The following is a 16115-nucleotide window of genomic DNA, read 5'->3' on the forward strand; positions in this document are numbered from 1 at the left end:
GAATGTAGTTTAAAGTGGGGTTTTTTTAACTGGGTATGTGTGTGGGGGGCGGGGGGGGTGGGGGAAACTTTTAAAATCTTTCCCCTGCACGGAGAACCCGACCTTTTCTCTGTCGGGTCTCCGTTGTCGTTGGGGCCGAGCACCGTGGAGCGGCCTCCAACCGGAACGACCTGGGGCTCCAGTCGCGGAGCTGTGGACTTACTTACCATCGTGGAGCTGGCCGAGTTCGGAGCGGGAGGAGCTGTGGTGGCGCGCTGCTGCGACCTGACCCCAGAGATTCGGAGGCTCCAACCGCAGGTCTGGTGGACAGTGACACCGGGAGCCCGCGGGTCCCTGCTGGGAGACCGCTTTTCGGGACTTCCGCAACGGCGACTTCTCCCGCCCGAGTTGCGGGGTTGAAAATTACCTGGAGCGGGGCCTTACATTGCCCGGAGCAGCTTTAAATGGCCGCGGGACTTGCTAGCGCACGCCGGGGGCCCCAACACCAAGACCCGGAGCACGGCCTTGCATCGCACGGCGCGGCTTTAATGGCCGCGGGACACTTACCATCGCCCGCCGGGGGCTTTGACTCTGACATTGGGAGGAGAATGAGGAGTGCAGGGAAGAGATAAGACTTTGCCTTCCATCACCGTGATGAGGAGATTCACTGTGATGGATGTTTGTGTAAATTGTGTTGTGTCTTGGTTCTTTTTCTTGTGTGTATGACTGCAGAAACCAAATTTAGTTTGAACCTCAATGAGGTTCAAATGACAACAAATGAATTGTATTGTATTCTAAGAGGCAAGAAGTGTGAAAATGCATGCCTCTAGATTCAGGGACAGTTTCTAAACGACAGTTTCTTCCCAGCAGTTATCAGACAACTGAATGGTCCTCTCAACAGCTAGAGTGCGATCCTGATCAGCCATCTACCTCATCTGATACCTTTAAACTATCTTTAATCGCAATCTATCGTATTAAATGTTGTATCCGTTATCCTTTATTTGTGTACTGTGGCCAGCTTGATTGCATTCACGTATAGTCTTTTTTAACTGGATAGCATGCAAACAAAAGCTTTTCACACGTAACAATAATAAACCAAACTGATATGGATAGGCGATGTTTTGGGTTGTGGCCCTACTTCAGACATGAGTGTAAATAGTTTGGATTGTAAATCTGACAATAAAGATTTACAGCACATATTAGCAGCATGAGATGTACAAAGATGCAGTGCTGGGTGGCTCTGAGCTGAATGACTCCCACTCACAGTGAGCAGGATTGTGTGTAGGAAGGAACTGCAGAAGTTGGTTCACACTGAAGATAACACAAAAAGCTGGAGTAACTCAGCAGGACAGGCGACATCTTTGGAGAGAAGGAATGGGTGAGGTTTTGGGTCCAGACCCTCCCTCAGACCTAACCATTAAAATATTATTGCTCTATCTGGGCCATATGACAATAAAACACTTTTGCCTCTCCCCCGGAGGTCAGAGTGCATCCCTGGCAGCGGGCTGCAGTACCACTCTGCTGGGCAGGGGGCAGCAGCGGGCGGGGCTGCAGTACCGCTCTGCTGGGATGGGGGCAGCAGAGGGTGGGTTTACTGGGCTGCAGTACCGCTCTGCTGGGCTGGGGGCAGCAGAGGGCGGGGTTGCGGGGCTGCAGTACCGCTCTGCTGGTCTGGGGGCAGCAGAGGGCGGGGCTGTGGGGCTGTAGTACCGCTCTGCTGGGCTGGGGGCGGCAGAGGGCGGGGTTGCGGGGCTGCGGGGCTGTAGTACCGCTCAGCTGATCGGGGGTGGGGGGGTGGCAGAGGGCGGGGCCAGAAGTAGTACCGCTCTGGGGAGCTGGGAAGGGGGGAGGCAGAGGGCGGGGCTGTTTGGATTGTAAATCTGACAGTACCGCTCTGCTGGGCTGGGGTACAGCAGAGGGGGTGGGTTTACTGGGCTGTAGTACCGCTCTGCACACAGTGGGGGGATTGGTGTAGAGCGGAACGGGGATGTGTGGGGCACTGCAGATACCGCTCTGCTCAGCTGGGGGCGGCTTTGAGGGCGGGGCTGGGTGGGGCTGCCATTTAGTATATTATTGCTCTATCTGGGCCTGGGGGCGGCAGAGGGCGGGTTTACTGGGCTGTAGTACCGCTCTGCTGGGCTGGGGGCGGCAGAGGGCGGGGCTGCAGCGGGGCTGTGGGGCTGCAGTACCGCTCTGCTGGGCTGGGGGCAGCACAGGGCGGGTTTACTGGGCTGTAGTACCGCTCTGCTGGGCTGGGGGCGGCAGAGGGCGGGGCTGCGGCCTCCATGGGCCGGGACGGACGGCGCCTGGCGACGGGGAGGTGAGTGCGGGGCGAGTGGAGGCGGGGCGAGTGGAGGCGCTCTCCTGGGTCGGGGTCAGAGCGGCGAGGAATCCCCCCCCTCACCCCCCCATCCACCGGCGGCCCGGGGAGGCCCGGCTCCCCCCTCCTCCCCTCCCTCCTCACTGGAAGCACAAACTCTGCACACACCCCCCTCATCTCCAATCAGCCCCCACATCCTCACCCCTCCCCCACCCACCCACTCACCCCCTCAACTTCACCCCTCAATCCCCCACCAACTCACCCCTCAACTTCACCCCTCAATCCCCCCCCCCTTACCCCACCCTCACCTCCACTCACCCCCCCCCCCCCCCAAATCTCCCCCCTCACCATCACCCTCTCCCCCTTCCCCACCTCCCCTCACGCTCACCCCACTCACCCTCATTCCCCTCCTCGCCCTCATCCCCCTTCATCCTCAACTCCCCCTCATCCTCCCCTCACCCCCTCATCCTCCCTTCCACTCACTCACTCTCCCACTCACTCACTCACTCACTCTCTCTCCCTCCCTCCAACTCACTCACTCTCCCTCCCTCTCACCAGAAGTCTATAAGTACTCTTATTTTTAAAAACCAACATTTAAAAAAAACACATTGACCTGTGGCTGTGTCCGTGCAGGGTGGGGTGTAAATGAGGACAAATCTTTTACACACGATAGGCCACATGCGTTAATAAAGCAAAACACTGGAGGAACTCAGCCACACACATCTGTGGAGGGAATGGACACACGAGCTTTTGGGTTGAGTGTGTTTGTGGGGGGTGGGGGTTGTACTTTAAATTTGAATATTTAATGTTCATACTGAGGGTTGTAGACTCCCCAGATGTGAAAAAAAAGTCACTACACTAATAAAGCAGTTTATTTAAATCCGCAAAAGGTATAATCAAGCTAACTTGAATACTACTAGCGTTAAATCAGTTTTTGTTAGAAGTGTATCATTACTGGAAGTACATCTGGCGACTAACTTGCCTTAAAGTGGCTTTCTGTATCCTGAGAAACATTTGAGTTGTAATGCTGACAACCAACTCTTATATCTTTACTTTCCACAGTTAGAATCGCAGTGATGGAGTGACCAGTGTGGCATATCATGGAGGCTTGTGAGGGAGAAGCTATTTCTGAGATCCTGCGATTGAATGTGGGAGGTTGTTACTTTACAGCCAGACGAAACTCCCTCTGTCGTTTTAAGAACTCAATGCTTAGTGCTATGTTTAGTGGACGATTTCCTTTGAAACTGGATGAATCAGGTAACATGGGTTATTTTGTCAAGCATAACAATTCATAAGTCTTCAGGGACAATTAGACAAAATGGGTAGATGAAAATGAACTTTTATGGACAAGTACTAACTGACGTGCAGGGATAATAATTTGTTATGTAATACAACATTATTTTAATGTTTCTTTGAGTAATATGAACAACTGATTTTTTGAAAGCATATTTACTTTGTTTTTTTTTACTGCCATAAGTTTGGATTGCTTTATTTTCAGTTTTCATCTATCGGTCAAAATGCTTTATATTGCTTTTGCGGACATTGGCATTTAGGATTCTGCTTAAAGCAAATATCTTTTGTTTTCAGTTCCTAAACACTTTTAACTCCCCCTCCCATTCCCAATCTGACCTTTTGGTCCTGGGCCTCCTCCATTGTCAGAGTGAGGCACAGCGCAAATTGGAGGAACAGCACCTCATATTTCGCTTGGGTAGCTTACACCCCAGCGGTAAGAAAATTGACTTCTCTAACTTCAAGTAACCCTTGCTTTCCCTCTCTCTCTCCATCCCTCCCCCTGCCCTGTCTGAGTGTCCCCTGGTTTGAAGTATATCTCTGTATGTTTAATTGTCACCTTCTCCTAGATAACAATGATTTTCTATATTTTCCTTGAACTGCACCCCCTCTTATACTGTTAGGCTTTAAAATGACCATTGTTTGTGAGTATTCGCTATCAGCCAGTTCGACAGTATGGTAGGCAGGGAAATTATCCTGCGCTGTTCCTTCCACTCTGCTGAAGGCTAGCATGTGTTCAATAACTCATGGGAGAACTGAGAATCAAGATAGGTGAGCATTACCGAGAAACTTTGTGAAAAGGTGTGGCCATCAATTCCCAAATGACAGCACAAGAACTCCATGGGCTGAGAAGTCTCCTTTCTGTGATGTGAACTTCTGATTCTTTGGCATGAGTGCCCTGGCAGTTACTGCAGCTAATCTCCACATCTTCAGTTGTGGGCATGCGTACCGTGTGGCTCGCCATATATTCTCGCTGTGGAATGATAATGAAAATGTTGGAGATAAGTATCTCCCTGTGGCTTTAGGCCGGCAGCATCCCACGTTGATGTTCAGCTATTGCTCAGCTCATCTTAGGTGTGTTGTGACATGACCGGTGGCCATTTCAGCTTAACAAACTCCGGCTCTACCACTTATAACATCAAATAGTTTGTCATTGTTGTTGTATCTGATCTCATGTGATAGGAGCAGAATTAGGCCATTTGGCCCATCAAAGTGCCTGTCCCACGGTGATTTTTTTCGGCGACTGTGGGCATCATTCACTGACCTATCAGGTAGCCGAAAAAGTCGCGGCGTGACGCGGTGTGATGATGTATTGACGCACGGTGTCTCCTCAAGTGTCGCAACGACAGGTGGCGCAATGGGCTAAGTGTTTGGCTGGCGACTGGAAGGTAGCCGGTTCGAATCCCGCTTGGAGTGCATACTGTCATTGTGTCCTTGGGCAAGACACTTCATTCACCTTTGCCTGCGTGTGAATGTGTGTAAATGTGTGTGAGTGATTGGTGGTGGTCGGAGGGGCCTTAGGCGCAGATTAGCAGCCACGCTTCCGTCAGTCTGCCCCAGGGCAGCTGTGGCTACAGAAGTAGCTCACCACCACCGAGTGTGAGTGAGGAGTGAATGAATAATGCGATGTAAAACGCTTTGAGTATTTAGAAAGGCGCTATATAAATCCCATCCATTTTTATTATTTTTTTTTTGCCGCTGGATTTTGAACTGTTCAAAATCTTTCGGCGTCCCTGATATGTCAGTCAATGATGCCGGCAATCGCCGAAAACAATCGGCAAGTGGGACAGACCCTCAAGTCTACTCCACCATTCAATCATGGCTGATCTATCTCTCCCGCATAACGCCATTCTCCTGCCTTCTCCCCATAATGCTTGCCACCCGTATTAATCAAGAATCTATCTATCGCTGCCTTAAAAATATCCATTGACCTGGCCTCCACACCCTTCTGTGGCAAAGAATTGTACAGATTCACCACCCTCTCTCACTGTCCGTGGCTCATTGAAGGTTCCCTGATGGCGGCTCGTATGTTAGTAACAGAGACCATGCATCTGGATATTGCTGTTGAACCAATTGGAAATTTGTAAAGATGGCAGTTGGTTGTTGTATACCAGTGTCATAGTTTAACTCACGCAGGTCACGGGGAGAACATACAAACTCCGCACAGACAGCACCCGTAGTTGGGATGGAACCTGGGTCTCTGGCCCTGTAAGGCAGCAACTCTACCACTGCGCCACCGTACCGTTAGTCATAGAGCTATGCAGCAAACAGGTCCTTCAGCCCAACTCATCCATGCACACCCTAACTGATAGTTGCCCAACCTAATTCCACTAGTCTGCGTCCGACCCTTATTACTGACTGACAACAAGAGCAAAGAAGGAAGCTGTTAAAACTAAAAGGCAATTAATGATTTATTTGCAATTAAACGGAAGATGTTCAATTAAATGTTTATTTTAAATCGTCCCGAAACGTCACCAATCAATGTTCTCCAGAGATGCTGCCTGACCTGTTGTGTTACTCCAGCACATTGTGTTCTTTAGGAGCATTAACTTAATTTAATACCCACAACACCAGCAACTTATTTATCAATAAATTACAAATTGTAATCCAGCACAGGAACTGGTTATTTGGCCCACAGTGTCTGAACACAATGCCAAGTTAAACTAATCTCTTCTGTCTGCATGTAAACCATACCCCTCTATTACTTGCATATGCCAATCTAAAAGCCTTGTAAATGCCACTATTTTATCTGCTTCCATTATCACTCTGGCAGCACATTCTAAGCACCTGATTATCTCTGTATAAAAAAACATCAATTTTGGTGCATAAATGTTAAGGGGGGGGGGGATGTTTAAATTGTGATTTGCATAGATTGTGATGATGAGCTTAGAAAGAGTAATAAGAAGCTATTCCTATTGACAAGTGATTTGAACACGTAAGGAACACGAGATTCAAAGTAACTTGACAAAGACACGGGGATGTGAGGAAACATAAGAATATAACTTAAGAATCAGGAGTGAAAGTAGACCATTTGTACCTTCAAGCATATTGTGCATCAGAATCACTGCTGACTGCCTACTTCAGCTCCTTGTTTCAGCACTATCCCCTTGTTCCTTGATCCCCTTCACGTCCTGAAGTCCAGGTTTCTTTGAGATCGTTGGTTTCCTCCCACACTCTAAAGACATACAGGTTTGTAGTTTGATTAGCTTGGTATAAATATAAATTGTCCCTCGTGCGTGTAGGATGGTGTTAATGTGCGTGGATTGCTTGTCGGTGTGGACTCGGTGGGCCGAAGGGCCTGTTTCCGTGCTGTATCTCTGAACTAAAACTAAAAATCACCTGATCTGTTTTGACTAAACTCAAATAATTAAGCCACATCAGACCACTTGTGCAGAGAATTCCAAAGATTTTGATCGTGTGAAGAAATGCCTTCTCATCTCAGACCTGAATGGCCAGCCCTGTACTTGGAGACCATGAATTCTGGTTTTAGACACCCCAGGCAGTATAAACATCTTTACTGCATCCAGCCTGTGGAACACGATAATTTAGATCTCACCAGAACTCTGTGGATTGGCGGAAAGATGCCGCTATTCACATTCAAATCCTCCTGCAATAAAGGCAAACATTTTTGAAATCTAACATAAAAATAGCAAAGCTGGAAACACCAAGCAGGTCAGGAAAGAAAATCTAATGAAACATCTCTGACCTGAAGCACTGACTGTTTCGCTTTCCACAGAAACTGCCTGACGAGCCGAGTTTTACCAGCATTTTCTGTTTTTATATCATGTGCATCCCAATCTTTAGGGTTACTACTTTTTCTGACATTATTATGTCTTTCCTCTTATCCGATTCTAAGGCTTTAAAATGCAATAAAAACAAAAGCAGAGTATTTTAGAGAAATGAAAACCTGTCAGTGTGTAGAAAGACTGGGGTGTCTATGGATTACTGATAGTTAACGTTCAGATTGAGTTCAGTTTATTATTATCATGTGTATTGAGGTTTTGTGAAAAGCTTTTTGCGTGCTAACCAGGCAAAGAAAAGATAAAACACGATTACAATCAAGCCGTCCACAGTCCCAGATAAATGATAAAGAGTACAACATTTAGTACACGATAAAGTCTGATTAAAGATAGTTCAAAGGTCTCCAATGAGATAGATAGGAGGGTGGGACTAGCTGCTGAGAGGACCTTTCAGTTGCCTGATGTTAGCTGGGGAGAAACTACCTGATTTTGGAGTATGCATTTTCAAACCTGTACGTATAACGGTTTGCCTTGAATGATCCCACGTATAAGAAAGGGAAATATCATTCTTGGATCTCGTGTAGGCCTTAGATGATTATAGCAGGCCACCTTGACTCTTCATAAGTTCAAAAGTTATAGGAGCAGAATTAGGCTATTTGGCCCACCGAGTCCACACGCCATTCAATCATTGCTAATCTATCTTTCCCACTCAACCACATTCTCCTACCTGCTCCCCATAACCTTTGACACCTACACTAATCAAGACCCTGTCAATCTCCACTTTAAAAATACCCAAAGATTTTGCATCCACAGCGTGTATGGCTATGAATTCCACAGATTCACTACCCTCTGAACACAGAAATCCCTCCTCATCTTTCTGTAGATATGTCCTTTTAGTCTTGAGGCCATATCTATAGAAAGATGAGGAGGGATAGGTCTGAAGAAGGGTCTCGACCTGAAACGTCACCTATTCCTTCCCTCTAGAGATGCTGCCTGTCCCGCTGAGTTAATTCAGCTTTTTGTGTCTACCTTACAAGATAATATTTTTATCAATAAGCTTTTGTCATGTTATAGGTTTTGTTTCATCGCGACAACAATAGACCTTTAAACAACATGATTTTTGTGTTTTAAATAAAATCGGCCAGTGTGGCATTCCCTTTGTGTGTGCTTGCCATCTCTTTTTAAATTGTTTTCATCCCTTCATTGTGTGCTGATTTTTTTTTCTGCTGTTTGTATATTAAATGGACAGCAGGCAAGATGTGGTGCAGATATAACCATATAACAATTACAGCACGGAACCTTCACGATTCTTGCTTACTTTTCTTACCTCTTTTATTTATTTCTTTTTTAAAGCTCAAAAAATGAAGTGGTACAACATAATGTAATAAGATATATGCGATGTATTAATGTGATTTACTGTACTGCTAATAAAAATAAAATTAAAAAAACAAAAAAAAAAACAATTACGGCACGGAAACAGGCCATCTCGGCCCTACAAGTCCGTGCCGAACAACTTTTTTCCCTTAGTCCCACCTGCCTGCACTCATACCATAACCCTCCATTCCCTTCTCATCCATATGCCTATCCAATTTATTTTTAAATGATACCAATGAACCTGCCGACACCACTTCCACTGGAAGCTCATTCCACACCGCTACCACTCTCTGAGTAAAGAAGTTCCCCCTCATGTTACCCCTAAACTTCTGTCCCTTAATACAGATGTGAGTCTTACCGGTTGGAAGATAAACTGTTTAAGATAAACTGTTTAACTGCGCCTCAGCGCAGAGGGAGAAGAGGAGGGAAGAGACAGTAACCCTAAGATTTTTGCCTCAATCACAGTGAGGAGGTGCCTGGTGAACTCACTGTGGTGGATGTTATTTTGTGTTTATTGTGTGTTTTGTTGTTTATTATTACATGTATGGCTGCAGGCAATGACATTTCGTTCAGACCGAAAGGTCTGAATGACAAATAAAGGATCTAAGTCTAAGTCTAAGATAGAACTAAATTCTTTGAATATGAAATTTACCGTGTAAAGTGTCTAATGTACTGTCTTTTTTTTAACATAGGAGCTTGTCTTATTGAACGGGATGGAAACCTCTTTAAATATCTCTTGGATTATCTGCATGGAGAACTCTGCATTCCTGACGAAGCAAGAACTCGTGTGGCTTTGCAGGAAGAGGCAGATTACTTTGGCATTCCCTTCCCCTGCAGTTTGACCGACTATTTATCTAGTGAGATGGAGAGACATTGCTCAAAATCGGATATTGAAATCAAAAAGGTTTGTCATGCTCATTTGAGACTATTTTATCCAGTAGACTGAAATGTACTTTTATTTTGAGGTATGCTGTTTTTATTCAATGATATATATTGATTGAATATTGGGAAATGAACAAAAGTCCATGCCAAGTATTTTTACAATTGATTGTTAAGGCATTTGTTTGATTGTTGAAGCTGTGCCAAATCAGCAGGCTGCTACTTTAGGGTAATTTTTATTTCTATTAAATAACAATATAAAAAATGTCATATTTTATCGAGATTGGATTTTATAAGTTAACAATACCAGCCCCCATATACTCAGTTCCTCCCATCTTTGCATTTTAGAGCTTCCTCGCAGCTCTGTGTGTTTGCCAATGTCAATGGTTCTTTATTATCACTCGTACTGAGGTACAGTGCAATTCTTTTTCAGTTCAGTTCAGTCACATGCCCTGAGGTACAGTGAAAAGTTTTTGTTGCATGCTATCCAGTCAGCAGAAAGACAATACGTGATTACAATCGAGCCATTTACAGTGTATAGATACATGGCATAACATTTACTGCAAGGTGAAGCCAGCAAAGTCAAGGATAGTCTGAGGGTCACCGAAGAGGTAGATAGTAGTTCAGCATTGCCCTCTGGTTGTGGTGGAATGTTTCAGTTGCCTGATTACAGCTGGGAACAAACTTCCCTGAATCTGGTGGTGTGCGTTTTCACACTTCTATACCTTTTGCCTGATGGGAGAGGGGAGAAGATTGTCAGGGCTGCGTCCACAATTCGTTGCAATTTCTTGTTGTCTTGGATGGAGCTGTTCCCAAACCAAGCTGTGATGCATCCTGATAAAATGCTTTCTATGGCGCATCTGTAGAAGTTGCCGAGAGTTGCTGGGGACATGTACAATCTCCTAAGCTTTCTTAGGAAGTAGAGGCGTCAGTGTGCTTTCTTGGTCGTTGCTTTAATACAATTTAGTAAATTATGACTATACATAAAGACAATCCCAGATAAAGTACACAATGTATAGAAATAGTCCACTGAGACCGTGTAGAAGAGTCACCAGATTTTAACGTAATTTCAAAGTCCAAGTTGTAGGTGGCCATTTGGTCGCCTACTTGGCTGCAGGGCCTCCAGCCATCATCTTGATCCCGATTGTCCAGCGAACTATCATCACTCTCATCGCCCGGCCACCTTCAGTCGTTATGCCCCATTGTCGTCTCTCGCAACTGAACTCTAGGGCAAGGAAGGCAAGACCCCGGATCCACTTATCAGCCATTTGTTCTTGCGTCTGCCGTCACCGACTCCCTCTGATTCTCCGGTCCGCAGGGTCAAGTAGGGGACAGGCTCAGCAGCTTCCCTGTTCACTGTTTGGGTTCTGCAGAGGGAGAGCCAGGCCTGCCGCTGGGAGATAGCCACGGCCCGGTTACATTCTGCTGTTCTTATCATGGCTAACTGACTCCTGAATCAGGAGATTGTGGATCATTCGGATGCAGATCATAGCTTGATATTTCAGAGCCACACAGAAGAAGTACTGCACTGTCAGAAATGCTGCCTATGGATGAAACATTAGTCTCATCTGAATAAGTGAGTTCAGTATTCCAACTGCGCATACCCAGGTCATAGGTCACTAGCTCTAAAGTCTCGGCAACGGTGGTGCTGCATTGTATACAGGCTTGCGTTTTGTCCGTGATCGGGGTGCTCTTGTTGCTGCTGGACCGTCCCAATCCCCTCCCCGGTGTCCCGTCCCTGTCCGGAGGTGGCCCTGGGCTGGCAGGGCGACTCTGGACTTGCAGCCACTGGCTCCTGCTCGGCTCTGCCTGTCCTGCCGGGTTGGCCGACAGCCCTCCACCTCCACCCCCCTCCCCTCAGTCCGACACCGAGGTGCTGCTGAAGATGGGCAGCAGCCGGCTGGATGAAGTGGCAGCGAGTACCATGGGTGAACTAACATGTCATCATAGCGGCACCATCTGGAGTTGGAGCGGGGTTGGGCTGGAGATGGCGCTGGCTGTGGGTCTGTGAGTTTGTGCTGGCGCTGGGCCTGGGGGCCGGTGTCCCATCAGTCCGGACCTCTCCGACCGCCCCCCCGGGCAGGGATGGGACACTCGAGTGGGGGGGGGGGGGGGGGGGGGGGGGGGGGGGGGGGAGAACCGGAATGAGAGCTGGTCCAGTCATCCCCCCCCCCCCCCCCCCCCCCCGGTCTTCTCCCACCCTAGTCTCTCCCTCCGGTCCCTTAAGCGGCGCTGAGCTGCTTTGTGTAATACGGAGCTTTATTTCCTCCATATTTTCGATCTTTCATTATTCTAGGTAAATACTGTTTTAAAACTATTAATGAGTTGCATTTATTTTGCCTTTGTACAACGCTGCGATGTTTTTCTCATTTTTATTGGCTCATGCCTCTGTGAGTGAGCGAAGATAAATGACACGCATTTTTAATTTTTTTCTTGAGGGTGGTGGGAATGAAATTAAATGTATGATTTCTATAACTTTCAATAGACTTTAAGGAGTTCTTTGTAATGATTGCTCCTTTTCTCTTTACCTGCATTTGGCAGCACAGGCTTCCTCATGGTTGCTGCAGCTACAGCAAGAGCTGCATGTTCAGCTTTTCTTCCCTTTTTTTTATCCCCCTCTCCGCTAAAAAATCTTCAAAGCATTTACTTTCCATGACATAAAATCTTCCAGCTTCATATCTTGGTACTTTGAATCAGCCATGACAAATAGAAGTTTAAAAAAAGACAAAAACTCGGACCAAACCTATACTCACTGTATCTATAGTGCTGAGATCTATTTACCGTTATAAGGGCCGGTCCCACTTGGCCGTCATTTGCCCGCCATTTACAGGACCTTCAAAAATGTAGTCGCCGCGTTGTGCTGCACGGGTAGCATGTGGGTAACGCGGGACGGGAGCATGGAGAGGCGTGGAGGAGTGTGGAGTTGCGCGAGGTATTGCTCGGCGCTCCAGGATTTCGTGCTGCACGAAATCTTCACACACCACCGGCGTGGCGTATCGCTTACACACGCAGACGTATTGTGGTCGCACGCTGACGTCCTGACCTTGTACATGTAGTGCATGGTGACGCATGATTACGTCACCGTGCGTAACCATGCGCTGCCATGCGCCGCCCATACGCAGCTTTTTACATGTCATGTATATAAGCGCGCGCGATTTAAGAGTACATTGTGGATAATTACTTAGCATTTTCAGAACAATGGGAATGTTGGCAATCTTTGGCAACAGGCAATTCACATGAGGAATGAGACATTGAGGGTTTGGCAGATGTTTGTATTCAGAACGAGCTGGAAATCCTTGCACACAAATTCCTGAAAGGTTACATACTAATACATACCAATATAGAAATGGAAGAACAAACCAGATAAGTGATACAAAATGCAGGATTAACTCAGCGGGACAGGCAGCATCTCTGGAGAGAAGCAATGGGTGATGTTTCAGGTCGAGACCCTTCTTCAGACTGAAGAAGAGTCTTGACCCGAAACATCATCCATTCTTTTTCTCCAGAGATGCTGCCTGTCCCGCCGAGTTACTCCTGCATTTTATGTCTATCTTCAATTTAAACCAGCAACTGCAGTTCCTTCCCACAGATTAATTTGGTCTGCAGCTTGCTACTTTTCATTCACCTCTTTTTTTGAATAGGGGCATTACGTCTGCAGTTTTCCAATTGCCAATTTTCCATCACTCAAGAAACTAGAACATTTTAGAAAATCACCATAAATATCATAAACTGGGTAAATATCATAAACTGGGTATTCAAATGACGTCAGTGCTGATGCATGATGTCACTACCGGCCTGTCGCGTAAATGACAGCCAAGTGGAACAGGCCCTATAGCTTACAACCTTTGACAAATCCCATGATTCCTTGCGTTTTTCGGAATACCGAACTCGCTTATTCTTTGGTGGATGAAAGGTCCTTTGGAGAATGCTCTAGTAATACTTTATTTTAACGTCTGTTTTCCAAAATTGCAAACTGGTTCTACAGTGTACATGCACTGTGATCTAGACAGATTATATCCTGAACTGAACTGAACTGAACTAATTCCTACTACATGCATCAATAGTTCTTGGTGTAGTTGTCTCTTATTGCTCAATCCCCTGCTCATTCCAGAAGGCCCATCATGATGAAATCACATACAGTGCCCTCCATAATGTTTGGGTCAAAGATCCATCATTATTTATTTGCCTCTGTACTCCACAATTTGAGATTTGTAATAGAAAAAAAGTGCACACTGTCAGATTTTAATACAGGTGCACAACCTTTTATCCAAAAGCCTTGGGACCAGACACTTTTCGTAATTCGGAATTTTTCGGCTTTCGGATTGGAAGATTTTTAGCGTAGATTTTAACGGCTGGCTCAGTGGTTGAGTGCTCGGCTCATATCCGCAAGGTCGCGAATTTGCGCCTCGATCCCGGCAGTTACTCGATCGCGAGTTTGAGTCTTCAATGTAGTTTTTTTCTTGCAGAATAGGAAAGAATAGGGAGGGTTAGGCTGTGATCATTCTCTGGGAGATAATCTTAGTGCGGGAGACAAGTATAGGAGAGGTGTACTGACTGTGTGGGCAGAACTTTGGAAGTGATTGCCCACCATTCTCAAAAGCCGCTGTGTCTCCCTGTCCCTCCAACTCCAGAGGAATCCGCTCCCCGATGGGCCGCTACGGCGACAAGTGGCAGTTCGCCCACAGCCCGAGCTGTGCCACCCCAAGAACAAGACGTACCTTGCACACCATCAGCTTCTGCCCCTACGGGGAGCGTGTTCCTCTGGAGTTGGAGCAGGGCTGGGCTGGAGTTGCTGATCTGGGATCTCCGTGCTTGCAGTGGGCCTGGGGGTCGGTGTCCCGATGAGGGGGCGCAGCTCGGGCTGTGGCGAACAGCCACTTGTCGCCATAGCGGCCCATCGGGGAGCGGCTTCTGGTGGTCCTGACGTCTTCGGCCACCCCCCTGTACAGGAGCTGAGACTGGGAACTGTACCGCCCTTGCAGGTGAGCAGGAGAGTGGGGTTGTTTGCAGTTGCAGAGGGAGGGGTAAGGGCGGTACAGTTCCCAGTCTCAGCTCCTGCCCAGGGGGGTGGCCGGAGACGTCAGGACCAACAGGAACCCACTCCCCGATAAACCCAATTGAGCATATAAAAGGCATGCTCAATTGGGTTCTGATCGAGTGATTGACTTGGCCACTCAAGAATTGACCATTTTTTAGTTTTAAAAACTCCTTTGTTGCTTTAGCAGTATGTTTGGGATCATTGTCTTGCTGTAGAATGAACTGCCGGCCAATGAGTTTTGAGGCATTTGTTTGAACTTGAGCAGATAGGATGTGTCTATACACTTCACAATTCATTATGCTACTACCATCAGCAGTTGCATCATCAATGAAGGTAAGTGAGCCAGTACCTTCAGCAGCCATATATGCCCAGGCCATAACACCCCCACCACCGTGTTTCAGATGAGGTGGTATGCTTTGGATCTTGGGCAGTTCCTTCTCTCCTCTATACTTTGCTCTTGCCCTCTCTCTGATATGTTAATCTTCGTCTCATCTGTCCACAAGACCTTTTTCCAGAGCTTGCTCTTTTAAGTACTTGGCAAACTGCAACCTGGCCATCCTATTTTTGCGGCTAACCAGTGGTTTGCATCTTGCAGTGTAGCCTCTGTATTTTGGTTCATGAAGTCTTCTGCAGACAGTGGTCATTGACAAACCCACACCTGACTCCTGAAGAGTGTTCTGATCTGTCGGACAGGTGTTTGGGGGGTTTTCTTTATTATAATATAGAGATAGATAGAGCTCTAGGGGCTAGTGGAATCAAGGGATATGGGGAGAAGGCAGGCACGGGTTACTGATTGTGGATGATCAGCCATGACCACAATGAATGGCGGTGTTGGCTTGAAGGGCCAAATGGTCACCTCCTGCACCAATTTTCTTTGTTTCTATAGAAATAATTCTTCTGACATCAGCTGTGGAGGTCTTCCTTGGCCTGCCAGTCCCTTTGCAATTAGTAAGCTCACCAGTGTTCTCTTTCTTCTTAATGATGTTCCAAACAGTTGATTTTGGTAAGCCTAAGTTTGGCTGATGTCTCTTAACAGTTTTATTCTTGTTTCTCACTCATAATGGCTTCTTTGACTTTCATTGGCACAACTTTGGTCCTCAAGTTGATAAACAACATGTAAATAAGTGATCAAACACACTTGTACTTTACACTAGTCTTTAATGAGAACACAGGGTTAAACACACATCAGCAGTCACTGTCTCCAGTCTGCTACTGTACCGCGCAAAAGGAGAAGAAGGCATTATTATAATTGGTAACTAAGGCGTGGTTACTGGTATTGAGGTAGCTATATTATTGGTTACATGATGGCATGGAACCATGGCAACAGAGTTAAACAAAATTAAACAAAATCGCCGTAACGAACAGGCGGCTTACTAACCCGACCCGAGATCGTACGGACCATGCCTTCCCCCCCCTTCACCGGAAAGAACAGAGGAATCAGCGTGAGCTGGAGACGGCGAAGCCGCAGTGGAAACCGAGAAACGGTACCCCCTAC

General features: G+C 46.8%; 1 protein-coding gene across 2 annotated transcripts in view; it reads left to right on the top strand.

Moving 5' to 3' along the window:
• The first annotated feature begins 2214 nt into the window (after nt 1–2214).
• The window catches only part of LOC129715015 (BTB/POZ domain-containing protein KCTD18-like), a 31641-nt gene continuing 17740 nt past the window's right edge, over nt 2215–16115 (top strand). The window contains exons 1-3 of one of the 2 annotated variants that reach the window (XM_055664832.1): nt 2215–2299; nt 3362–3556; nt 9396–9607. In XM_055664832.1, the coding sequence (XP_055520807.1) occupies nt 3400–3556; nt 9396–9607 (369 nt within the window). In that variant the 5' untranslated portion in view covers nt 2215–2299; nt 3362–3399. Of the gene's footprint in view, nt 2300–3361; nt 3557–9395; nt 9608–16115 lie in introns of those variants that run through there. The other variant, XM_055664833.1, reaches the window with a different exon arrangement.

Source organism: Leucoraja erinacea, chromosome 46, assembly GCF_028641065.1.
Source record: "Leucoraja erinacea ecotype New England chromosome 46, Leri_hhj_1, whole genome shotgun sequence".
In the NCBI taxonomy this organism is placed as follows: domain Eukaryota; kingdom Metazoa; phylum Chordata; class Chondrichthyes; order Rajiformes; family Rajidae; genus Leucoraja; species Leucoraja erinaceus.